This window comes from Trichomycterus rosablanca, chromosome 23 (assembly GCF_030014385.1).
Source record: "Trichomycterus rosablanca isolate fTriRos1 chromosome 23, fTriRos1.hap1, whole genome shotgun sequence".
NCBI classification, from domain to species: Eukaryota; Metazoa; Chordata; class Actinopteri; order Siluriformes; family Trichomycteridae; genus Trichomycterus; species Trichomycterus rosablanca.
The window spans coordinates 18,269,560-18,295,636 of record NC_086010.1 but is presented as its reverse complement, the minus strand read 5'-3'; the positions used below and the strand labels follow the sequence as shown (position 1 = coordinate 18,295,636).

The 26,077-nt window shown below is 47.5% G+C and overlaps 1 protein-coding gene across 1 annotated transcript in view; it reads left to right on the top strand.

The window, feature by feature from the left end:
* prex2 (phosphatidylinositol-3,4,5-trisphosphate-dependent Rac exchange factor 2) overlaps window positions 1-26,077 on the top strand; it is a 41,782-nt gene that overhangs the window by 2,821 nt on the left and 12,884 nt on the right. Inside the window, exons 2-32 of the mRNA XM_062985259.1 lie at window positions 360-371; window positions 6,681-6,743; window positions 6,921-7,043; window positions 7,896-8,000; window positions 8,094-8,195; window positions 8,317-8,478; window positions 9,026-9,159; window positions 9,248-9,351; window positions 11,104-11,253; window positions 12,267-12,411; window positions 13,964-14,064; window positions 14,893-14,996; window positions 15,144-15,193; window positions 16,537-16,612; window positions 17,112-17,184; window positions 18,430-18,572; window positions 18,927-19,019; window positions 19,111-19,259; window positions 19,721-19,806; window positions 20,344-20,480; window positions 20,580-20,697; window positions 20,812-20,996; window positions 21,171-21,332; window positions 21,411-21,633; window positions 21,717-21,924; window positions 22,728-22,919; window positions 23,010-23,104; window positions 23,453-23,535; window positions 23,904-23,994; window positions 25,077-25,205; window positions 25,655-25,696. Coding sequence (XP_062841329.1) covers window positions 360-371; window positions 6,681-6,743; window positions 6,921-7,043; window positions 7,896-8,000; window positions 8,094-8,195; window positions 8,317-8,478; window positions 9,026-9,159; window positions 9,248-9,351; window positions 11,104-11,253; window positions 12,267-12,411; window positions 13,964-14,064; window positions 14,893-14,996; window positions 15,144-15,193; window positions 16,537-16,612; window positions 17,112-17,184; window positions 18,430-18,572; window positions 18,927-19,019; window positions 19,111-19,259; window positions 19,721-19,806; window positions 20,344-20,480; window positions 20,580-20,697; window positions 20,812-20,996; window positions 21,171-21,332; window positions 21,411-21,633; window positions 21,717-21,924; window positions 22,728-22,919; window positions 23,010-23,104; window positions 23,453-23,535; window positions 23,904-23,994; window positions 25,077-25,205; window positions 25,655-25,696 — 3,640 coding nt within the window. The remainder of the gene's footprint in view (window positions 1-359; window positions 372-6,680; window positions 6,744-6,920; window positions 7,044-7,895; window positions 8,001-8,093; window positions 8,196-8,316; window positions 8,479-9,025; window positions 9,160-9,247; window positions 9,352-11,103; window positions 11,254-12,266; window positions 12,412-13,963; window positions 14,065-14,892; window positions 14,997-15,143; window positions 15,194-16,536; window positions 16,613-17,111; window positions 17,185-18,429; window positions 18,573-18,926; window positions 19,020-19,110; window positions 19,260-19,720; window positions 19,807-20,343; window positions 20,481-20,579; window positions 20,698-20,811; window positions 20,997-21,170; window positions 21,333-21,410; window positions 21,634-21,716; window positions 21,925-22,727; window positions 22,920-23,009; window positions 23,105-23,452; window positions 23,536-23,903; window positions 23,995-25,076; window positions 25,206-25,654; window positions 25,697-26,077) is intronic.

Sequence of the window (26,077 nt, the reverse complement as noted above, 5' to 3'; positions counted from 1 at the left end):
ACTTGACGTCAGAGCCGTGCCTCCTCGCGCCTCTTTGTGTAAACCATGTTTCCTGGTGGAGAAAAGAATTCCAGAGGGGTTAAGAACCGCATGGAGCGAGACCCAGACGCCCGGGTTCGTGCCTGGGAGGCGGTCGGGACGGCAGAGACGGACAGAAGAAGTCCTGAAGTTACACAGCGTCTCATTGTGATGAGTTGAGTGTGTTTGGCTGGAGAATTCGGACAGAGGAAGTGTCCTTAAGGAACGTGTTATGTAAGTGTAGATGTGGAGATAACGGGAGCTGGTGGATGTGTTTATTTGAGGCAGCGCGAGGCCAAGTACGGACAATAACTACTCTGAGGAAGAAAGGCATTGTGCAGGATGCTTTTCTGGTTGAAATTCTTTAATTAATTCATTTTAAAACATGATTTTAACACCCCTATGATTTCTGGAGGTGAAAATCCATCATGAAAACCTGAAGTCCCAAACGTTCCACCTTTACAGATTACAGAAGGACCGAGGCTGCCAGACACACTGTGATCGGAAAGAAAATCAGGCTGAACTTTTCAGCGCCGACGTATCGTTTCAGTTCCACATTTCACACTCACACTCACACACACTCCACACACACTCCAGTTTCGTTTTCTGGACCCTAGATCCCTCCTCTGTGCTCTGTGGGACGCCGGCGTTTTATTATCGTCCTTCTGTAAGTCACGTGATCAGGGCTAAAACCAAATGGTGCATGCATCCTCAGTTCGGGCAGTGACCCCGGGATGCCCCCTCCTCCTCTAGGGTCACAGCACCCGCACCCCCTGACCCATGGACCCCCTTTCCTGCCCGTTAATCTTCACCCCTGCTGTTTGGGAAACGCCAGCTTCGATGAAAGACCTTTGCTCTACTACCACACCTTACAATGATTCAGAAGGCCTTATGTCCCAATTCTTACACAGTTTTTAAAAACTCCACCCACTCATAATCCAGTCATCCCACCCAGCAGACACGGTGGCCAATTACTGTCTGCTGCAGGCACTGCCAATTGTGCCCGCTAGATGGGACCCAGCCAATCGGTAGCAGAGCAGAGATTCGAACCGAGGTGCTGGACGCCTTCGGGTGCATTTTAACAACAAACTTTTGGCCGTATCGTGTACGTTTAATCCACTGAACGACAGTTGGCATGTTTAAATACAGAAGAAGACGTAAATCATCAGGCGTCTCCTCAGTGAGTCCGAGCCTCTCAGTAATTGGTCGCTGGGAGCGATGAGCCCGTCAGCCGTAATTGGAAAGGAGACGAAATCCTGACTGCTAACATCCTCACCTTCACCTCTAATCACCACCGCCGGCGCTTTCTCTCTCCATCCAGCCCTGACCATTCCTCTGACTTAAACCGAACGTTAAGATTCCGATCTGACCGATATCCCGGCTCTTTTTTTTCCACCGAGGCTCCCGTCGGCGTGAAATGCTAATCAGGAGCGCCCGGGCCCCTCCGGCGGTGTGAGGTTCGGCTCAGACGGGCAGCCGATTCTCATTCTGTATGCTGATGGAAGGTGCGCCGGACTTCGTTTCAACCTTTTGTGTTAAAATTCCCGTCACAAATCGGCTGAGAACCGGACAGAAATGCTTGAGTTTTGGAGGCCGTTTGATGCTCGACGTTTTGTTTTATGTTGCTGGATGAGCGTTCGTTATTATAAAGCTGTTATTATCTCATATCAAACGTCAGGAAAGAACGGAAACGGTTCGAGGGGTGTCGAGACTCGTGAGGATTGTTTAGGACGCTGATTTATATGTTAAATAACTACATTATTATTATCTGACAAATAGTGAAGCTGATTTTAAGTATATTCAGCAGGGTTGCTTTGTATGACGGTACATGATCAATAGAGTCAAAAGTATTTGGATGCCTGATTATAAGTTCAAGTTTTCAGCTAAAACAACAGCCGCTCTTTTGAGAAGGCTTCTCAAGTCTTTGTAGTGTGTCTGTGTATGGGAATTTGTGCCCATTCAGTCAAAACAAGACTGACGTTGATGTTCCAGTTCATCCCTGATCTGTTCAGTGCGGCTGGAGTTTCTTTATGTTTTTATAGAGCTTGCTTGATGCACAGGGGCTCACTCTTGTGCTGGAACAGGAACGGGCCTTCCCTAAACTGTTGCTGCCAAGTCAGAAGCGTAGAATTTTTAGCACCTTAGTTGTTATTATTTTAGTTGTTATGAATTTCCTCATTAATTCATCGTTCTAGTTCACTTTTCTGCGTGGTCATGCATAGACGGTTGCCATCCTCAAATAATTCATTATTTGGATATACTCAATTCCTCTGTGCGCTCTGACTACCTCCGTCAGCATATGCACAGCACACGCCGTCTCTGACCTGCGTCAAGTTGTCCCGTAACAATAAAGTGCAATTCTTTCTAATTCTTTTTTTTTTTTTTTTTCATTTTCATGTTTCACCAAAGATTTATCCTGGTCAGGGTTGCAGTGGGTCGGGTTTTCATTTACATTTACGTTTTCGGCATTTAGCTGACGCTTTTATCCAAAGCGACTTACAGTACGGTGACAGTATATTGTCTAAGCAATTGAGGATTAAGGGCCCAACAGTGACAACCTGGCAGTGGTGGGGCTTGAACCAGCGACCTTTTGATTACTAGTCAGTACCTTAGCGATGCAGTGGGTGACCTGGTGGCTTTTCCGGGTCGTATTTCCGACTTGTGTGCGGCATTCCTGGGATGGATTGGAATCCTGAGTGGGGTGGGTGGGGTGACTCTTCTAAATCACTTACTGGTTAGTTAGCTTAGCTTGTTAAGAACCAATTCACAGGTTGACAAGCACGTCAGATGAAATCGGTAGGATGTAAAACCAGTTAACTATTTTATTAACATTTCTTAATTAGAACTAAGGACTGAAGCGTGACCTGCACGTTTTGAGCGTGAGGTACGCAGTCTTGAAGCTTAGTGAACGCCAGGCTAGCGAGGGCACCAGCCGGTCAGTTCCTCTGGCTTTTGTTTGGCGGCGAGCAGGATTTCCTTCCTTCCTGGCCCTCCCCGCTTTCACATTGTGCTCTGTTCTTCCTGCGCCCGCGCTCCCTTCCACAGAAAATCTACCAGCTCGTCTGATTTACTGGAATTGACTGAATCGGAATCCGTCAGATGTTCAGACGCATTTCTGACCGAGCGTCCTGCGGGTACGAAGCTGTTCGGTGGGCTTCGGTGCGTCGTATAGATCGGGTCTTGAAAACGGCGACTTTGAGATGGATTTGAGTCGTCTCGCCAGCTGGCTTTGCCAAACCGTGTACGTGTCACAGGTGCCCACATGGCACGGGCATCAATGGGCGCTTGTGAGGCTCGTGCGCCTTTTGAAATGCCGTCTAAAGTGACGATTGGTCAGTCTGACGTGCACCACATCTCAACAAACAGACTCGTGGAAGGACGAAGATAACTAGAAGGGCGTGTCCCAATACTTTTGTCCATATAGTGGATCTATAAGATCCCGACTCGGTATGGATCAGTTGGAAAGCTCATGTCTTAGCATGTCATGTAAAGCTGGGCGATTCGTTACAGCTGGCGGCTTTTCTGTGCCCATATAACAAGCTGGCTTTACCAAATTCTTCATCCGGGCATCAGTGGGTGCGTGTGAGGCTCATGGGACCTTCGAAATGGCATCTAGAGTGCCGATTGTTTGGTCTGACGTGCACCACATCTCAACTGCCGTGACAACACTGAAGGCGGTGTTAGGACAGACGTGTCCCAGAGGCGTGTCCCAATACTTTTGTCCATCTAGTGAATCTAAAAGATCCCGAGCTCTTGTCTTGGCACATCATGTAAAGTTGGGCGATTTGTTAAAGCTGGTGACTTCTCTGTGCCCATATAACAAGGGCTACATGGAGTGTCAACACACACACACACACACACACAGTTCTAGCGTTTCGTCCCAGATTGAACCCCTCGGGATCGTCAGGCAGGGTTCAGGACGATGACTGGACGATCACCTGCTGTTAGCTCGTCACGCGTCTTCTCATCCTGTTTTGTCTGGGACTGTCACGTGACCTTTGTTTTGGAGTCAACATCTGTTTTGTGTTTTTCTAACACGTTCGAGGGGGGGAAGATGGAGATATGGCCCATGAGAGCCCAAGGTCGTTTTTTAGACGGCTTTACCAGATGGGAACGACACGTCCAGGTTTCGGCCGAGGTGAAACGTTTTATACGTCGCTCTGGAACCGATCTGCTCAGGGATTTTGTGTTGACTTGAACGCACCTCGGCCATTATAACATTCATTCATTTATTCATTGTCTGTTTTACCACCGGAGCTCCTGGAGGAAACCCACACAAACATGGGGAGAACATGCAAACTCCACACAGAAAGGACTCGGAATGCTCCGCCTAGGAATCTAACCCAGGTCCCCACGAGCCACCGTGCCACCCCTAAACTGTACCGATGGAGCACTATTTTTTATTTCCGCCCCAAATGAGTCTGTTCTGGTTTCCTTTGGCTACTCCACCTCCCAAATACATGCAGAAGATGGACTGGCTGCTTCACACACCGCTCCGAGTGTTTTTGAGTGGCTTCAGACCCCGACTGTACATATCCAGGAAGGCCCCGCTCTCTCACCGAGCCCGCTGTGACGCGTGTTCCAGTCTGAAATCTCTCACGAAGATCCGTCACGTCTCTTTTCCCCTCTCGCATTCCTAAACCCGTCTGATCGCCCCCGTATGTCTGATTCTGATTGCGCTCCTCTCTGATGTGCACTTTTCGCTGAACGCAGCACATCCGCTGGTGAACATCGGCTCTCGACCGTCCGTATCTGAGCTAAAAGAAAGAAAGATCAGTGAGCACATGTTTCTTATCACAGACAGACAGGAAACCGGCGCTCGGTCCCACCGCGGTGTCCATCCACGCCGGGGTTCGGTGTCACGGCGCTGATTACGGTCCGGCGCCTTTCAGACACGCTTCAGCTGCTTCCTTTAATGCGCTGGTGTGCTGAGGCGACTTGCTGGACCTTTTTAACTTTTTTAATTCATTTTTTCAAACCTTTATTTTTACTGCTGCAGACGGCTGTGACTATCACAACCGAGCGCTTCTTTTCACTTGAACGATGTGGGTTCTTATGGAGAGCCGTATCGCGCACAGAGAGTCATGCACCGACCCCCGTTATCCCCTGTCTCTGTGCAGTACCATCGATCAACCAGCAGAGGTCGTAACTGCAGCAAGTCTGAGGAATCCGCTACGGTATTCCCACCCTCGGATCAGCTGTTGTTGTTCGTAGAGGTTCGAATTTATGAGATGCCGTTTTAAGTACAGAAAATCCACATATCCTGTTATTATTTCCTTGTTTAAGTTAATTAAAAATAGCATGCTAAATGAGAGCCCAGTGCAGCAGTGCTTCTGACTTCATTAGTATCAGCTGTAGGAACGTCTCTGTAACGAGCGGGGCGAGTTGTTTACCCTCCCAACTCCCGGGTTGTTTACCACACAGCTGCAATCTTCACATATTAGCTTGACATGCTAACAGGAAATGCCTAGTTTTGTGTCGTGACGTTACTGTAGTTCCAGTGTGGAGAGCCAGGAAATCAGTTTCTCCATGAGGAATAAAAGTGCAGCTCATTCCACCGATCAGCCATAACATTAAAACCACCTCCTTGTTTTACACTCACTGTCCATTTTATCAGCTCCACTTACCATATAGAAGCACTTTGTAGTTCTACAATTACTGACTGTAGTCCATCTGTTTCTCTGTATGCTTTGTTACCCCCTTTCACCCTGTTCTTTAATGGTCAGGACCCCCACAGGACCACCATTATTCTCAGCACTGATGGAGTTTTTAAACACCTCACTGTCACTGCTGGACTGAGAATAGTCCACCAACCAAAAACATCCAGTCAACAGCGCCCCGTGGGCAGCGTCCTGTGACCACTGATGAAGGTCTAGAAGATGACCGACTCAAACAGCAGCAATAGATGAGCGATCGTCTCTGACTTTACATCTACAAGGTGGACCGACTAGGTAGGAGTGTCTAATAGAGTGGACAGTGAGTGGACACGGTATTTAAAAACTCCAGCAGCGCTGCTGTGTCTGATCCACTCATACCAGCACAACACACACTAACACACCACCACCATGTCAGTGTCACTGCAGTGCTGAGAATGGTCCACCACCTAAATAATACCTGCTCTGTGGTGGTCCTGTGGGGGTCCTGACCATTGAGAACAGCATGAAAGGGGGCTAACAAAGCATGCAGAGAAACAGATGGACTACAGTCAGTAATTGTCGGACTACAAAGTGCTTCTATATGGTAAGTGGACAGTGAGTGTAGAAACAAGGAGGTGGTTTTAATGTTATGGCTGCTCGGTGTATACCAATCCATCGTGGGACCTCCCGCCCCCTGACACAGCCAGTCATGTCTGTATGTGTACCCCTGACCATTTGATAGTGCCTGTTGGGATTCGAACCCTGGATCCTGGTGCTAGTTGGCTAGGGAATATACAGCTGCACCATCCGAGAGTCCCATAGAGTTGTATTTGTGTGCTCTTACTGTCTGATAGTAGTTTGGCATGTTCTTTGCACCACTAGAGGGAGCGTTTCGGTCCGTACGCAGTCAGCTACGGCTCTGTGAGACTCCATCACTGGTAGGTGAAAAGCTGTGGCCATGCGTGTGTTTCTGCTCACAAAAGTACGAACGATTCCTGTTTTCTTCTCCTCCGACAGGTATTTCAGCATCGCCTCCACCAGTACGCCGCTGCCAAGATGGACAAGAACATCACAGAGGAGACGGTCAGGGTGAGTTCCCTCTGCATGGCTTAAATTCGGGTCTTCCTGATTGTCCCTGAGTTTTGGGTGACCTCTGGTGACCCAGCGACACCCTGGCTGACCGAGAAGGGTGAATTCGTCCCGGAGCCCCAGTAAACACCAGTAAACAGTCAGTTATGGACGTTCCTGGTTGTGTTCTCTCACCAGGTGCTGTTCTCCAACCTGGAGGAGATACTGTGTGTGCACAGGGACTTCCTGTCCATGGTGGAGGACCTTCTCCTGCCGGAGCCGCACCCTCACCATGAAGTAGGACGCGGCTTCCTTCACTTTGTAAGTCTCTATCACCCGACGAAACTGACCCACCGCGACCCTGACCAGAATAACACGTGGTGATGTAAAGCTTGCTTGACTGTGGAGAGTGCGGCTCGTGTCTCAGCAACACCCGGGCGAAGCCAAATCATGCTCGTACTTTAAAAGGTCTGGGTCAGATTGTTCTGTTAATACGGGCACAGAGAAGTCACCAGGTCTGCTCGATGCATCACAGGTGGCACTGTTTACAGTCGAGCAAGCTTGATGTCATCTTAGGCGGAGAGGCTGTGGTGTCATGTCCACAAAGCTGAATCAGTTCATCTGGTGCTGCTGAGACACGAGCCACACTCTCCACAGTCAAGCAAGCTTTACATCACCACATGTTATTCTGGTCAGGGTTGCGGTGGGTCCGTTTCTCAGAGACAGCTTCTGTGGTGTCATGTGTTCATCATCAGGTGGCACGGTGGGATATTCGGCTGGCACGCTCGAATCTCGGCGCTGCTGCCGGTCGGCTGGGCGCCCCCTAGAGTACACGTGGGCGCGGTCTTCGCCCCCTAGTGGAGGCTTTATGTTGCATCTTGAAAACTGAGTAAATAATTTAGTCGTATCCAGTTCCTACTGCAGCAGACCTCCAGTCCTGATTGACAAGGGCGTGGGCATGCGCAGCAGACAGGATCATACGGAGATCCGTACTGCGCAGGGAGAGTCCCCCTTGTGGAAGCTTTACGTTACACCTTGTAAACCAGTGTGGGACCAGATTGCCACTTTTATTACTTCATTTTATTTCGTTTTGATGCATCGTTTGTGTTTCCCGGGTCACGTAAAAAATCACGGACAAAATGTGTGTGTGTGTGTGTGTGTGTGTGTTCTCAGAGAGGCAGGTTCCAGATTTACGACGAGTACTGTGGAAACCACGAGAAGGCCCAGAGGCTTCTGCTGGAGCTCAACAAGATCCAGAGCGTCCGCACGTGTCTCCTGGTACGTCGTCATCTCAGATCCTCTCTTCAGATTTTTGTGAGGAAAGTCCTGCCCCATTGAATGCTGGGATTGTGGTTCTGTTTGTTCTGGTAGAACTGCATGTTACTGGGAGGGAGGAAGAACACGGAGGTTCCTCTGGACGGGTACCTGGTCGCCCCCATCCAGAGGATCTGCAAGTACCCGCTGCTCCTCAGAGTGAGTTCCAAACTCAACCTGCTGATTTTCATCATTTTTTTTTCAGATGTTTTGGTTTTATCATTTAACCTCCCTGTGTGTGTGTGTGTGTGTGTGTGTGTGTGTGTGTGCGTGTGCGCAGGAGCTGCTGAAGAGGACGCCGAAGAAGCACAACGACCACGCCCTGATCCAGGAGTCCCTGCAGGTCATGAAGTCGGTCTGCTCCAGCATCAACGAGGCCAAGAGGCAGATGGAGAAGCTGGAGGTTCTGGAGGAGTGGCAGTCCCACATAGAGGGGTGGGAGGTATCGACCCCTGCTGACCATTCACACACGCCACTGTTGGGCCCCTGACCAAGGCCCCTAACCCTGAGCATTTGACTGCACATTAAGAGGTCCCTGGTTACTTCTGGTTGCCCCCTTATACTTCAAATCAGTGTTTTTACGGTGGTGGTAGCTCAGCGTTTAAAGTTCAGAACTAGTAATCACAAGGTCGCTGGTTCAAGCCCTACCATCACCAAGTTGCTACTGTTGGGCCCCTGACCAAGGCCCCTAACACTGAGCATTTGACTTCAGTTCTTTAATTCAGTGTTTTTGGGCAGTGGAAGCTCAGCGGTTAAGCTACGGGACTAGTAATCATAAGGTTGCTGGTTCAAGCCCCACCATCACTGAGTTGCCACAGTTGGGCCCCTGACCAAGGCCCTTAACCCTGAATTGCTTGAATTGCTTTGGGTGAAAGCGTCTGTCCAACATCAGTGCCATTTACCTCACAAACGCTCCTTGGACTAAATGGTCAGAGATTCCCACAGTCACACTCCAGAAGATCTATATCTGTCTCTGTGTCTCTGTCCAGGGTTCGAACATGACAGACTGCTGTACGGAGATGCTGATGCAGGGCGTCCTGCTGAAGATCTCGGCGGGGAACGTCCAGGAACGCGTCTTCTTCCTCTTAGATAACCTGCTGGTCTACTGCAAGAAGAAGAACAGGTGAGCCTCACGTCTGCTCGTCTATCCGACTGAGAGGAAACCTGGTCAGGGTCCCGGTTCTGGAGACTTGTGTTGTGTTTTATTTCAGACGTCTGAAGAACAGCAAGGCTTCTGCAGAGGGCCCGAGATACCAGTTCCGGGGCCGAATCAACACTGAAGTCATGGAGGTGGAGAACGTGGATGATGGGACAGGTGAGAGGTGTTTTGACGGAGTGGGTACAAATTCCCATAGACATACTTCAAAGTCTTGTGAGAAGCCTTTGTTTATTCTAGGTTTTTTGGGCGGTGGTAGCTCAGCGGTTAAGCTACTGGACTGGTAATCATAAGGTTGCTGGTTTAAGCCCCATCATTGCCAAGTTGCCATGGTTGGGCCCCTGACCAAGGCCCCTAACCCTGGGCATTTGACTGCAGATCAAGAGGACCCTTGTAATTTAATTCAGTTTCTGTCAGGTGGTGGTAGCTCAGCGGTTAAGCTGCTGGACTAGTAATCATAAGGTTGCTGGTTCAAGCCCCACCATTGCCAAATTGCCACTGTTTGGCCCCTGACCAAGGCCCCTAACCCTGAGCATCAAAAGGTCCCTGGTTTACGTCTGGTTGCCCTCTTGTACTTTAATTCTGTGTTTTTGGGGTGGTGGTAGCTCAACGGTTGAGGTACTGGACTAGTAATCATAAGGTTGCTGGTTCAAGCCCCACCATCACCAAGTTGCCACAGTTTGACCCCTGACCAAGGCCCTTAACCTTAAGCATTTGTCTGCCCCTGGTTTACGCCTGGATGGTCGCTCTATTTTAATTGCATTTGTTTTTAAACTGGAATGTGGGCAGTACAGTGGCACAGCGGGTACTGTGGGTGCCACATGGCTCCGGGGTCCTGGGTACATGGGTGCCATCCTAGCCTTCATCAGCTTTCAGTGAGGAGTATGTACTTCCTGAGCTTACGTAGGGTTTAGTGGGGGAAAACATGCAGAAGGTGGACTGGCCACTCGGTGGGTGGATGGACGAGGGCATAATGCCACATGACAGATTGATGCCATGCCCAGGGCATCGTCCTGTACTGTTACTGAGGACGAATAAATGAAGGAATCTGTGAAAATGGACAAATTGGAGCCAGCTGGGTGGGGTTGGCATCTTCTGGCTTTCATGGGTGTAGGGACTCGAGAGCTCGGCCTCTTCATGAACTCGGTACCCGCCGACATTAACGCCACGCAGACTCATGGGTGTTCCCACCGCCCCCCTGTACGTCCCGGCTTAAAATATGAAGGCGTGTTATTACTGCGGTTCGACTCTCATCTAATGAAAGTGGTTCGGGTGGTGGAGAGTGGCACGTAGAGGCTGGCATCGTTGAAAAGAATTTCCATTCATGTTAAGAGCGAAATAAAAAAAATGAATAAAAGATCTAGAAAAGTTGACCAGGCTGAAGCTGGCTGGTATGAATGAACACCCTTGCCTGGCATGCGTGTATTCCTGTGCCCAGAGTTAAATCTCCTTTTTGGTGTTTATAATTATAAAATCAGCAGAATAATTCCACAGATTTGATCACGTGGAGGTTCTGGGTGACTTGAGGAGTGGGAACAGAACTTTTATAGACGTTCCACAACAAAAGCTTATCTGAACGCCGGAGCGAAACCGCCGAACGTTTTCTGAGCACGATTACGCGGCTTTAATGTGCAGGATTTGTTTTATTTTCTCTCATGTTCTCACCACATGGACCGACAATACCATCTGTACTTTTACTGTATTTTTCTTCTGAACTCTGTATCTGCAGAACGGTTCGAGTTCTCAGAACGTCGGATAATTAGAGCGATCGGTGGCGTTTTTTCACACACCGCTTTTTAAAAGCTTCGTTTGTTGGTCATTTTGGTCTATCAGGGAAAATCATTCATTCATCTGTGAAACTGTAGCTGAACTAGAAAAGCAAAACGAACTTTGTTGCTCTTGGTTTGGCAGCGGATTACCACAGCAGCGGGAACATCGTCAACAACGGCTGGAAGATCCACAACACGGCCAAGAACAAGTGGTTCGTGTGCATGGCCAAAACTCCCGAGGAGAAACAGCAGTGGCTGGAGGCCATTCTGAAGGAGCGAGAGAGGAGGAAGTGTGAGTAATCAGGAAATACTCGTGTAATCAACCTAACGTGTTCAGGCTGCGCTCTGATCGATTAACCCCCAGAAAAAATGAAAAATAATACAATAAAATAATACAATAAAAAAATAAAATAAAAAATGCCTAACAAAAAATAGAAATATCCTTCATTATTTTTATTTCAATTTTTAATTATTTAATTTAATGATTACAGAAATAATTAGTTTTATTTAAGGTAAATATACAAAAAAGTAAGTGAAATGTGTTAGAGCTAAAACCTTAAAATAAATCAAATAGAAAAAAAAATCAAATTAAAACAATTAATATATTCTAAAACTATTTATTTACATTTTCATTAATATTTATTTACTTTTTAAATTTTTTAATTAATAATCTATTATTTTATTTTAAAATAAAAAGTAAAGAAATATTATTATTGTACATATTTATTAAAATATATATTTAGATTTTATTAATCCACTATTTAGTCTCTATTACTTATTTTATTATTATTTTATTACATTATTATCTTGTTATTATATTAATATTTTATTATTATTTTTAATTTTTTTCACAAACTTTAAATAAAACTAATAAAGTCTTGTTTTAATGTAATGTGGAATTAATATAATTAATATAGATTAAAAATATAAACAGCCGGGATGGTGGTGCAGTGGGCAGCGCTGTCATCTCAGCAAAGAAGGGCCTGAGTTTGATTCCCTGGCCGGACTGTACTAGTGTTTCAGTGTGGGTTTCATCCGGGTGTGCCAGTTTCCACCCACAGTACAAAGACATGCAGTCAGGTTCACTGGAGCTACTAATATCGCCCTAGAAAATGTGTGTGTGTGTGTGTGTGTGTGTTTGCCCTGTGATGGATTGGTGACCTGTCTGACCTTTTGTCCAATGAATCACACCCACCGTGACCCTGACCAGGACAAAGCGGTGGTAAAGGGACGATGAATGAATATAAACAATAACAACACTGATTCAGTTACTGATTGTATTTTCTTTCTCTCTCTCTGCTGCAGCGTTGAGGTTGGGCATGGAGCAGGATACGTGGGTGATGATTTCGGAGAAGGGCGAGAAGCTCTACCAGCTGATGAGCAAACAGGGTCACCTGATTAAGGACAGGAAACGCAAACTCACCACCTTCCCCAAGTGCTTCCTGGGCAGGTATGACATTTTACCCTCATCACCATCGCTTGTTTGATGCTGATATGTTCATGATAGAGAGTTTATCGAGCGGGTGTGTGGATTTCTAGTCTTAATGTAAATCCACCAGCCGTCCACATTCCCGGTGCCCACACACCTCGCCGACAAATTTAACTCCGGTAAAAGGAGGTTAGACTCGTTTCCGCCTCTGTGGAGACCCGACCGAGCGTGGAACAGTTGTGTTTAGGCTGTGGCAGGAGAAATAAACGTTCTTCTGGTACAGATTTCAGAGCTCCCACCTCGTTCCTCTGTTCTTACACTTCAGCGGCTTTAGAAAATCCCCAACCTGCACGGGATGCTTTATTTATAGCATCGGTTCATTATTGAAGGTGCACGGGAGCTTGTAAGGTTCTTCAGAGCTTCCAGGGAAGGAAGGAAGGAAGGAAAAAGACAGTCAGACAGACAGACAGACAGACAGACAGACAGACAGACAGACAGACAGACAAGAAAGAAAGAAAGACAGACAAGAAAGAAAGACAGAAAGACAGACAGACAGAGAGACAGACAGAAACTCATCCACTAAACAGAACAGACTTGGCCGGCAGTAGAAGATCTCAGCTCTGAGGTTCGTGTTTGTGGAACTCAGTGGTAACACACCAGCGTCACACACACCGGCCGGGCCAAACCAAACACACCTCGGCCCGTCTCTCACCCTGCCTGCGGGGTGTGTGTGTGTGTGTGTGTGTGTGTGTGTGTGTGTGTGTGTGTGTGTTGGCAGAACCCGTAATTGGATGGGGATTGAAAAACACTGCGAATGTTCTGGTGATAATAAAATAATTTCATGGCTTTGAAACTTCTGGGTCATCGCTGCGTCTGTGTCGCAATTCTTCATTAGTGTGCTGTTCTGCCAAAAGTATATGGACACCTGGCTCTTAAAGGACGCCAGGCTAAATTATGCTCTCCAAAAAGACACACCGACCTTGAATGATTGGTTCCAGCAAGAGGTGCATGAAACACAACATGACATTCTTCTGATTATTTTGAGCCTCTTCAGCGGAGAGTGATTTCTGAAGTTCATGAACCTTACGGCTCGCAGTGGGAGCTCACTGGACACAACTGGCCTTGCCTGAGGAAGGGATGGTCGGTAGGGTTCCTCCTGTCGTCTGGTCAAGGAGATGCGAGTGGTGAAGAAGCACTAGCACAGCAGGACGTTCCATACGCCGTTCAGCTCTCTTTCTTTTTCTCTGCTGGGTTATGTAGATGAGTGGATGAATGAGGAGGAGGAGAAAGATCGATGTTGGGATCGTTTGTATTTCTCCCTAATCTGTGTTTTCCCTTCAGCGTGGTGTGATTTGTCTAAATGTGTCGGTGTACTCGTGGTTTCTCGTCCTGCGCTCTTTAAAATCACATTAAAGTGTCGTTAGGCGAGGCGGAGCACCGGTGGTGGGGTGATTTTCTGGACTCGAGCTTGTTGGTTGTTTTACGTGTTAATTGGGTTGTGTCGTCCTCGTTGTGTGTTTTGTGTGTTGGCGTCTGCGCTGGCGTTCACTGATCGTGTGTGTTTTGTGTTCAGTGAGTTCGTGTCCTGGCTGATGGAGATCGGAGAAACCGACAACCCGGAGGAAGGTGTTCACCTGGGTCAGGCTCTGCTGGAGAACGGCATCATTCACCACGGTCAGTTACCGTCCAGCCTTTATTTTATATCTTAAAGTCTTGGGTTACCCAGATGAGCCAAAATATTACGACCACCCCTTAAAATCCCTCCAAAGAGCAGAGGGACACTGATAAGGGCCAAATATTTGTGGCCAGACAAGCAGGTTAAAGAATCTTAGAAACGTCAAGGGTTTCATAGCCAGCAGCGGTCCGAGCAGAAAAGAGCCACAAACTTTGAAATAAATAAGTGAATAATAAATAAGTCAAAAGTATTTGGACATCTGGCCATAAGCTGTGTCAGGTAGCGAGAGCCACGCTAAGCTCCATCCGACTACCCTCCGGACCGGTCCTGGAGAATGGAGATTGCATATCGCAGCGGCAGCAGGAAGAGACCCCGTCCGACCTTCCCTCCCTCAAACACGACCGATTTAGTTTGTGTGGACATTTCTTTCTTTCTTTCTGTCTGTCTGCCTTTCTCTCTGCCTGTCTGTCTGTCTTTCTTTCTGCCTGTCTTTCTGTCTGTCTTTCTTTCTGTCTGCCTTTCTTTCTGCCTGTCTGTCTGTCTGTCTTTCTTTTTGTCTGTCGGGGCGACACGGTGGCTCGGTGGGTAGCACTGTCACCTCACAGCAAGAAGGTCCTGGGTTCGATCCCCAGGCAGAGTTTTGCATGTTCTCCCCGTGTCTGCGTGGGTTTCCTCCGGGTGCTTCGGTTTCCTCCCACAGTCCAAAAACATGCAGCCAGGTTAATTGGAGACACTGAATTGCCCTATAGGTGAATGGGTGTGTGTGTGTGTATGTGTATCTGCCCTGTGATGGACTGGCAGCCTTAAATTTTTGCTCTTGTCCCCAGTGACGGACAAACACCAGTTCAAGTCTGAGCTGGTGCTCTACCGCTTCCGCTACGACGACGGCACGTACCATCCACGCAGCGACATGCAGGACGTCATCTCCAAGGTAACCTACCACCTCGTATTTACAGAACTGGTGTCCTGGTCAAAATTCATGATAAACTATATAAACTAAAGAATTGATTGTTAAATTATTAGCATATTGTGACCCTGTGCACTTTTAATAACGAGTGTTTCCTTTCTGTCTCATCAGGGTGTGAGACTGTTCTGCCGTCTACACAGTCTCTTCACTCCGGTGATCAGGTAACAGAGCTCCTTCACCGTAGCCTCATTATAGGTAGACTGGCTCCAGTTCTACACGGGGGTCACTATAGGCTCGCTTCTACAGTATATGGGGTCCAAGCCGGGTCCCAAAAAAGCCATACATGACCACGTCACAGCTCAGTGTCAGCTCACAGACAGATGATCTCTTGGTCTCTTTTATGCGTAAGTCAGAAGATCATCTGTGTTTTTCCTGGATGGCGGTCGCTTCCTTTTTGCTGCCCTCCCACGACTTCCCATGAAGCTAAAGACGTCTGCGGCGCTTCACGTGTTGTTTTGACTTTTGGATGATTTGTCCCTTTTTTGGCAGAAATGATCAAATCCCCAGACTGCCGTGACTTACAAGTACATTACAGGTGTCTGTAAACTTTTGACGTCTAAATACTTCCTGTGGGACTCCACTGAACTGGATATAGGCTTAATAAATCCCTTTCTGTTCCAAAACTGTGCCTGTATTTCGCCGTTCTCCTTCAGCGGTCAGGAGGCTCGGTTCAGCCCACGGCCGCTCAGCTGCAGGGTCACGAGGGGGTGGAAAAGAAACACTCCGAACTTGGGAACTCGCACTGAAACGGAGTGGAAAGTTTCCCATGAAGCCGTGGGTCTCCTGGGGGTCTTTGGGTGGAAAGTCCACACCCAGCCTTCCACCGCTGCCCACGTACACACCACAAAACCTAAATATGTCCGGTCCTATCCAGAACATGACCGCGGGATCCAAATATACCTCCCCGTGCCCCCCCTCGGGACTCGATTTCACCCCTCTGGTAAAGAACCAAACCCACACGGAGCGGAGCGTGAAACTGTCAGTTCCTTTCCATTCTCTCTCCTCCGTCTCTCTCCTGAGGTCTGGCGCTGACCGTTTGTGCCCGGTGCCACGCTTAAACCAGCGTGACGCGCTCAGACTGACAAATGATGGAGAGGCGGTCGTGCGACCGGCGGCCACATGCCTGGCACAAGTGCACCAGCGCGTTAGCTTTTAGCCCAGTGTGCTGTGAGGAAACCTTCTCCCAGATTTTCTCTGTGGGAATTTGGACACCGGTGGGTCGAGACGGGAGGATTTATGGCTCCTTTTGAAGGATTTTTTCGGGAATGTGGCCCCTCCCAAGCCCCCCTTTCACCGGCTAATTAGAATACGGTCCGAACCTGCTGGAAAAAGCTTACAAGAACAAAATGTGGGTGTTTATAATACACTTTGCCACCTCATTTGGAACCCATTTATAAAGACCCCCCTATTGAACCCACACTGAGCAGATATTAGTGTATCTGGTGCAGCAGTGTTGTTGGGATTTGGATTTTATAACTGAAATAAAGTCTCTTTGTTGATTCAGGGATAAAGATTATCACTTAAGGACGTATAAATCTGTGGTGATGGCCAACAAGCTGATCGACTGGCTGATAGCTCAGGTAAGATCACCTTTACACCTTTAAATCGTGTATTTGTTACGAGATTCCGATCCGTGTGGAATTCCCTTGCGCTATCGGCCGCCCGGGCGTCTAAACAGAGACAGTTGGCTGTGTCTGAGGGGCAGGGGCATGACTGAACTAAGTACTGGTCTGGATTAAAACATAAAAGGAAGGGGCTCAGAATGTGGCGACCCCTAAAAAATAAAGCAACCTTTAAAGCAACCTCTGTCTGTCTTTTTTTCTGTCTGTCTTTCTTTTTTCTTTCTTTTTGTCTGTCTGTCTGTCTGTCTCTCTGTCTGTCCGTCTTTCTGTCTGTCTTTCTTTCTGTCTGTCGGTCTGTCCGTCTGTCTTTCTTTCTTTCTGTCTTTTTTTCTGTCTGTCTGTCTTTCTGTTTTTTGTCTGTCTGTCTGTCTTTCTTTCTGTCTGTCTGGTTCTGATGTTGCCGGTGATGATTAGCCGATAATTTGACATCATTTTCTCTTTTTTTTGTCTTTTTTAGGGGGACTGTCGGACGAGAGAGGAAGCTTTGATCTTGGGGGTGGAGCTGTGCGACAACGGCTTCATGCATCACGGTACGACTACAAAATCCCACTCCATACTCGTTCCTGTTCTCCCAGTCCAGCAAACTGAGCCTGACTGGAAATGTGCTAATTTAGCTCAAACGTTCCTGAACTGTTTACCGAACCCGAGTCCAGAGCCGGACCATGCCAGTGGTCCACACTGTGCGTGACTCACACCTCACTCGACGCTTCGCTCTGACCGCACTTACGCCGCGTGTATGGATTGTAATGACCCTGTCGATCCGTTTCCACCCTCTTTGCCAGATCTGACGGTGCCAGGGAGCCGTTACTCTTGTTTTTATGGTGTTAGCAGCAATGACTTTCTAATTCGCCAGAAAGTGTGCCCAGATTTTATGGCTGGGGGTGTTTTGTGCTTAGGGTTTCTATGGAAACAGGGGTTGAACACAAGTTTGTCCCGGCCGAGTGGTCAAGTCCTAGTCCAGCCACTCAGTAACGTACATGTAGTGATGTGGTCTAAAGTATGTGGACACCTGAGCAAGACCTTGTTAGACAAGCTGGTAAGGTGTTCAGAGGGGTTGAGGTCAGGGGTCAGGCAAGGCACCAGATCAGACTGGCCTGTTCCAAATATCTAAATTTCAGTGTATATATTTATTTATATTATTTATTTATATTTATATTATTTATTTATTTATAATTTATTGAAATGTTTTAATTACTTTAATTTATATATGTTTATTATTTTTTGTATTTATATTATTTATTGATTGATTTATTTATTTTTATTTATTTAAAATATTTATTTAATTTATTAATTACATTTATTTAGTTATATATTTATTCATATTTATATTTCATTTATATATTATTTATTTAAATGTTTTAATTAATTTCATTTTTGTATATTTATTTATATATGTGTATTACTTTGGATTTATGTTAGACTTATTTATATATTTATTTTTATTTATTTTAATCTATATATTTATTTAATGTATTAAATTTATTATTATTATTAATTTATTTATATTTATTTATTTATGTTTAAATTACTTATTTGTATTTATATTATTTATATTTATATGTTTTATATATTTATATATTCTGAGAAGGCTTGTCACAAGACTTTGAAGTGTGAATGTGGGAATTTGTGCCCATTCTGTCAAAACACGACAGCATTTACATGGCTGAGTGCTGGAGTTTCTTTAAATCGAGCTTCTCTTTATGTCTTTATAGAGCTCGCTTTGCTGTAACAGGAAAGCGCTTTCCCTAAACTGTTGCTCTCTTGCTTTTCCACAGTTCTGGAGAAGAGCGAGTTTAAGGACGAGCCCCTGCTGTTCCGCTTCTTTGCCGACGAGGAGATGGAGGGATCCAACACCAAGCACAAACCCCTGAAACATGACCTGAAAATCGTTGAAAATGTCATCGCCAAGTCCCTGCTGGTGAGAGACAGCAGGAAGGGCCTGGGTTTGATTCTCAGGTTTCTTTCTGTGTGGAGTTTGCATGTGCTCCCTGCCCTGATTATGCGTGGGTTTCCTCTGGGTGCTCCGGTTTCCTCCCACATTCCAAATACATGCAGCCAGGCCAGCTGTGTGTGTGTGTGTGTGTTCCCTGTGATGGACTGTTCACCTGTCTGCCAATGAATGGGACCCACCGTGACCCTGACCAGGATGAATCTGTAGTTAAACAGATAATGAATGAATGGATCTGTATCACAGATAATTTCAGCATCAGATGGGATCAGATCTGTCTCGTTTTAGTGCTTTAGTGACTTTAACATGTTCTCTCCTCTGTAGATCAGACCCAGCGAGGGCGGTTACGGCTTCACCCTGGAGGACCGGAACAGAGTTCCTATTATCAAATCTGTGGAGAAGGGTTCTCACGCTGAGGTGAACATCATCTTCAGTTTTTTTACTTAATCTGGAAATATCCTGATATTTATTTCTGATTGGACACAATTGTGTGTTCTTGTGTTCTCAGATGGCTGGGATGGAGGTGGGGAAGAAGATCTACGCCGTTAACGGAGATCTGGTGTTCTTACGGCCGTTCCACGAGGTGGAGACGTTCCTCAGGCAGTGCTTTAACAGCGGGGGTCCTCTCAGGGTGCTCGTCAGCACCAAACCTCGAGAGTAAGTGCAAAAATGAACATCAGGAACGGAACCTGACTGTACCTTTAATCCAGGGGTGTCCACACTTTTCTTGTTGGGGGCCAGATTGAGAAAAAATAAGCAATCATGGGGCCACAGAGTCTTTAGTATTAAAAGAAAAAAATATATAATAAAACCTGTGTAATTACTAACAATTACACTTTTTTTATTTGAGTGACTGATGATCTATCATCCACCGTGTTTATAATACCAACGGGATTCTTTAACTTAATCATACCCACTTCCCTCTGAACTCAGTGAAAAAAGTTTATCCAAAAACTGGGGAACGTTAATGTTTTGATTCGAACGCCATTGGGGTCTCCAGCAGCGGAAGAGTTTGCTGTATGTGTCTAGTATACAGAATATGGATGGACGGGATTGTTTACATGTTTGTGGTTAACATGTGTGTGTGTGTGTGTGTGTGTGTGTGTGTGTTTGTGCAGGACAGTAAAGATCCCAGACTCAGCGGATGGATTAGGGTTTCAGATCCGAGGCTTCGGCCCATCTGTGGTGCACGCTGTCGGCAGAGGTGGGGAGAGATTTGGTGATCTTTTCAGCTATAACAGCAGCCGCTCTTCTCAGAAGGCTTCTTTATGAGGCTTTGAAGTATGTCTGTGGGAATTTGTGCCTGTTTGAAAGCCTCAGTTGATGTTCCGGTTCATTCCAGAGCTTTTCAATGGGGCTGAGGTCAGGGTTTCTGTGCAGGCTACTGGGGACAGAGTCATGCTGGAACAGGAAAGGACCTATGCTACTAAATGGAAAGCATCATTTCCTTTATATCATTGCACTCTGTGCTTCTACACTGTACGGGCTTGGAGACGCCGGCATGTTTATGTTTATGTCCTGATCTCGACTTGTTTACGCGCGGTTATTCACGCTACCTGCTGCTCTGTTTACACAGCGCCTGTGCCCGCTCGGTACGGAAAGATCCGGACCGTGATTCACGACGTGTGTATCTGGGACGAGTGGCCGTTCCCGTAAACACACTAACCAAGAGCGGGTCGGCGCTGTCGTCCGGATACAAACATGTCGCTGGTGTTTATTCGGTACGTTTTCACGTCCGCAGGCACGGTGGCGGCGGTGGCGGGTCTGCACCCGGGTCAGTGCATCATCAAGGTCAACGGGATCAACGTGAGCAAAGAGAGCCACGCCAGCGTCATCGCACACGTCACGGCCTGCAGGAAATATCGGCGACCCACACAGGTAAGTCGTGGTGGTCTCAGACTCTCGGACGTTCAGAGCAGGAGCGCCAAACGAACCAAACGTCCGAAGCCAACGTAAACATTTCTGTTCTAATTCCAGCAAGACTCCATTAAGTGGGTGTATAATAACAGCGAGAGCGCCCAGCAGGAGCACCAGAGGGGCAGCCGGAAACCCAACGCCCAGGAGAACGGGGGCGGCTTCGACTGCAAAGTAGAAGGTAACATCACACGGATCTGATTCCGGATTCTTCCGCCGTCTGACCGAGATCGAGCGAGCGTGAACGCGAAACGAAAATGATCTGCCGCTGATCCGGCGAATGTTTGCTCCGCAGAGGTCATGGACAGGTTCAACACCATGGCCCTGATGGACGGGAGGAAGGACCAGGTGAGCCTGACGGTGGACAACGTTCACCTGGAGTACGGCGTGGCGTACGAGTACGACAGCACGGCCGGCATCAAGTGCCACGTCCTGGAGAAGATGGTGGAGCCCAAAGGTTTCTTCAGCCTCACCGCCAAGGTACGCAGATCAGGAACAGTGGCCCCTGCTGGCCGGAATTCACCCATAATTCACAAGTTTACTCTATTTGTGATCTTATCGTCCACTCCAAACCAGAATACCAACAATATCTAGAACAGCGCCCCCTGCTGGCCAGCAAGTTCTAGCTTTTCTTGGTCTCACTGTTGTTCCCAGATCCTGGAGGCCTTGGCGAGGAACGACGAGCATCTGGTGCAGATGTGCACCAGGATAAACCCGAGCTCTGAGGAACTCCCCGAGGAACTGCAGCTCAGGTTCAGCTCCATGTGCACAGAGAGACTAGAACACATAAACCGCCGAATCACCAACTACAGAAAGGTACCGAACGCTGATTTTATCCATCACCATCGCGTTCTGCGCCAGACGTTCTGATGCTAACGGCGTCTCTCTCCTCAGTTCGCGCGGGTGCTGAGGAACAGAGCCTGGCCGACGTTCAAGCAGGCCAAGACCAAGGTGTCGCCCCTGCACAGCAGCGATTTCTGCCCCACTAACTGCCACGTCAACGTCATGGAGGTGTCCTACTCCAAAACCACCACGTCCCTGGGCAGCGCCTTCGGGGTGCAGCTGGATAACAGGAGGAACCCCACGCTGGAGACGGGAAGTCCTGGCACACAGACGGGTGAGGATGATCGGTTCACAGTTGTGTTACACATGTTATATTTATTATCTGAACTATAATCACATGTTTTGTGTGTGTATCAGGGAAGCTGAACCCCATGGTGTACGTGCAGCACTGCATCACCAGCATGGCGGCGCCGTCGGGGCACAGCCTGGGCAGGACGGAGGGGCACGGCCTGCGCTTCCTCCTGCCCGAGGAGGATCTCCTCATGGTGGACGCCTACCACAGACTCCTCGCCAAACTCTGCGCCGCCGTCAAGGAGATGGAGTGTTACGCCGGCCAGATTCACGAGTGAGCATCGATCACACAACCATCAACAAATACAAACCCAAACTACAAGATTGGAAGCAATGAGTAGTGCTGTCACATCACAGCAAGAAGGTTCTGGGTTTGATTCCCCGTTGGTTGACCAGTATCCTTTCAGTGTGGACTGGCGACGCCAGTGGCGCAGAAAAACCTGACACTGTGTTGGTCTCCGGGTTAGTCATCCTGGTGGTCTGTTGGTCTCTGTTTATGTTGGTCTCAGCTGTTTGTTGGTAGGTCTGTCTGATGATCTGTAGATCTGTCTGTTGGTTGGTTTGTTTGGTGGTCTGCAAGTCTGTATGTCAGTATAACAGTCAGCCTGGCTGTTGGTTGGTCTATATGGCGGTCTGTAAGTCTTCATGTTGGTCTGTCTGTTGGTTGGTCTGTCGGATGATCTGTTGGTCTGTCATTAGATCTGTCTGTTGGTCTGTCTGATGATCTGCAGGTCTTTAACTTGGTCTGTCTATGGGTAGGTCTGTTTGGTGGTCTGTAAGTCTTTGTGTTTTTCTGTCATTAGATCTGTCTGTTGGTTGGTCTCTCTGACGATTTGTAAGTCTGTCTGTTGGTCTGTTTTGCAGTCTGTAAATCTTTGTGTTGGTCTGTCATTAGATCTGTCTGGTGGCTGGTCAGTCAGATAATCTGTGAGTCTTTTGGTCTGTCTGTTGGTCTGTCAGTCTGTCTGGTGGTCTGTTTGGTGGTCTGCAAGTTTTTAAGTTGTCGGGCAGTTGTCACTACAGGTCACAGGTCTATACGGTGTTTATACATCACTGGTCTTTATCGTCTTTTTTCAGTTTCCTCTCGTCCATCACTCACCCCAGCAGTGGCAGCAGCAGGGGTGAAGCGAAGGCCTGCGAGAGCGTCATTTCTGCCGACAGCGAGAGCGACAAGGCCGAGCGCAACTCCAAACGCGTGTGCTTTAACGTAGCCGGAGACGAACAGGAGGACTCGGGCCACGACACCATCAGCAACCGAGACTCCTACAGGTGAGTTCTGTATTGTGCCAGTATGGTGGTACAGTGATGATGTTACCCGCGGGCGGGGTGGTAACCGTGAGGACGGTTGTGTGTTCGCAGTGACTGTAACAGTAACAGGAACTCCATCGCATCCTTCACCAGCATCTGCAGCAGCCACTGCAGCTCCTACGTCCACAGCGACGAGATGGACTCAGGTAACACACGCCAGGACGGGCACAAATTCCCACAGACATACTACACAGCCTTGTGAGAAGCCTCCTCAGAAGAGCCCCCACCCAAATTAGCGTAAATAGCAAAATTACACCAGTAGGCACACGCCGCCTACGCTACAACTAGATCCACATTAGTGAGCTGTGACGACTATTAAAGGGTCTGAGCTTCGGGGTCAGTAGGATCAGTCTGAATTAGCGACCTGTCAAAGTGCGCTCGGGGTCGAGTCGATAGCTATTACATGCTAATTGCTAAGCAGCGGGCGTGAACGGGGCTCTAATAAAGCCGTTTTGCTTTATCAGCGAGTTAAAGCTTCTGACGTACGTCCGCAGGAGACGAGGCGCCGCCCAGCGTGTGGATCTCTCCGGACAAGCAGAAGAAGCTGCACGGCTTCCTGGAGCATCTGTTCACTCAGGTGAGGTCCAGGGTTCGGTCATTATGTCGAAAATCTGTCGTACGGGTCTAAAGCACAACACATTTGGACTCCTGTGCAGTAGAAATGCAGCTTCATCTGGAGGTTTGACAGATCTAGGTTTGGTGAATAATAGCAGGAAGCTGCAGGTAACCACTAATGCAGCAGCTGTGAAGTATGGTGGAGGATGTATCATGAATGTATGATGAATAATGGTCCACTTTGGGTTCCTAGTGTTCGTCTAGTTTTGTCTGGAAGAACTTGGCACCCTTGGCGTGACCTAGAGTGCCCAACCTGCAGTCATGTTCCAAAATCCAACAGTTAACTGCATGTCCTAAACAAAGCGATCACGATGATGGTTTGTTTCGCAGGTGGAGTCCATCGCCAGCCTTCTCAAGGGGGGCACCGTCGCCCGGGCCTTTGAGCAGACCAAGTTTTTCACGCCGGCTCGTGGACTACAAGGTAACGCAAAAAAACATCAAGGGCTTTTTCTGACAGATTGATCCGTTAAGTCCTCCTCAGAAGCTTCCGCTCGACTGTTTCTGAGTTCAGGTGTTTCAGACACACAGTGTTTTCGGGTGTTTGGGCATCGTGACAACAGTTTGGGGAAGGTCTGTTCCAGTTTCAGATGTGGGGTCCATAAAGACGTAGTGTGATGAGTTCACTATGGAGGAACTCTCAACCCTATTAAACACCTTTGGGATGAATCCGAATGCTGATTGTGAGCCAGGCATTCTAGTCGCGAGCCAGGCATGTGAAACAGGCATGTGAAAAAGAAATGAACTTGTACATGAGCGCCCCCTTCTGGAGGCTTTATGTTACACCTTGTAAACCACAGTGGGACCAGATTGCCACCTTGGGTGGGTCGTGAGCCTAAAAAAAAGGTTGCAGAGATAAATAATAATAAATAAATAATGGATTTTAACAGACGTAAAAAAGAAATGAACTTGTACAAGCGCCCCCTTGTGCAGGTTTTATGTTACACCTTGTAATCCACAGTGGGACCAGATCACTACTGTTTTTATTCATTTTAATTAAGTATATTTCGATTTCTGTTTCAAACTGTTTTGATGCGTTCAATAAAAAATCACAAAAATGTGTCTCGCTTCTGGCTTACAGAACAAAGGGAGCGGAGGTTTATTAGCCGGCCGGGGCGTTCGTTCCATTTCCAGATGTTCTTCACACTGCTTAGCTTCAGCTCAGCTGTAAAACTGTCGTTTCTACGAGACACTTTGGTTTATTTTCCTAAATTATTCCAAAATAAAGACTGCGGTTGTACTGGCGTGAGAATCCCACGTGAATTAGCTGATTTTTTTTGTGTGAGCGTCTGCTGTGTGAGAAACACGGCGACACTTATGTTCTCCAAGTCATGAATCAAACCTTCCATCTAATAATTATTAGTAATCCTTCGTTTTTATTGGCTCAAGTCGTTGGTTCAGGCCCCACCATCGCCATGTTGCCACTGTTGGGCCCCTGAGCAAGGCCCTCAATTGCTTGAACTGTAACAGTGATAACGTAATAAGTGTGTGTGTGTGTTTGGACAGAGTTCCTGCAGGACGTGGAACCCAAGATCAACAGCACCAAGAAACTGCGTCTGCAGGTCAAGCAGGATCTGTGGAACCTACCAAGCAGCGTCCACACACACACACATCACATCAGCAGACTGGTGGAAGGTTCGTGGTTATATCACACACACACTCATTCACACATTTATTCACACACAAACACACACACACACACACACACACACACACTCATCCAGACACTCATTCACACACACACACACTCACACACACACACACATTCACACGTTTATTCACACACACACACATACACACACTCATCCAGACACTCATTCACACACACACATACATAAACACTCATTCGAACACACATACTCATACACACACTCATTCATACACACACATTCATTCACATATATGCACAGACACACACACACACACACATACACACACTAATTTACACACACAGAAATTCACACATACACACTCATTAACACATTTATTTACACACATACACACTCCTATTCACACACACACACCCACATTCGGTGAGTGTTTTGCCATGAAATAATTTCTGTGTGTGTGTGTGTGTGTTTCAGAGGTGAAGACGAGGCTGATGCTGGTCTTACTCCAGTATACCGGTGAGTCTCTTTATTTGACTCATTTATAAGGGTAAAGGTAAATAGATATGACTAAGGGTTTTCTAGGTTGGGAGTCCAAGAGAGCATAATGATCCTATGCTCAGGGTAGGACGGATGTCACTTACGTCTCTTCTTAGTCTGAGGAAGGGAAGGCCAGACAGGGAATCATGTACTTGCCAAAGGAACAGCATCCCCTTGTGTCCGCTCGGGGTGCCGGAACTAGTAGTGAAAGAATACAGAGCGTGTGTAGTAGCTGGCTATGGGTTCAGGTGCTGTTTTTATGTAGCATACACTAAGAGAAAAGAACAAGCCTTAGTGCTTGACCCTGAAAGTGCAGACAGTGCTCTTCACCATCATCCGGACCTTAATTATGGAAAGATT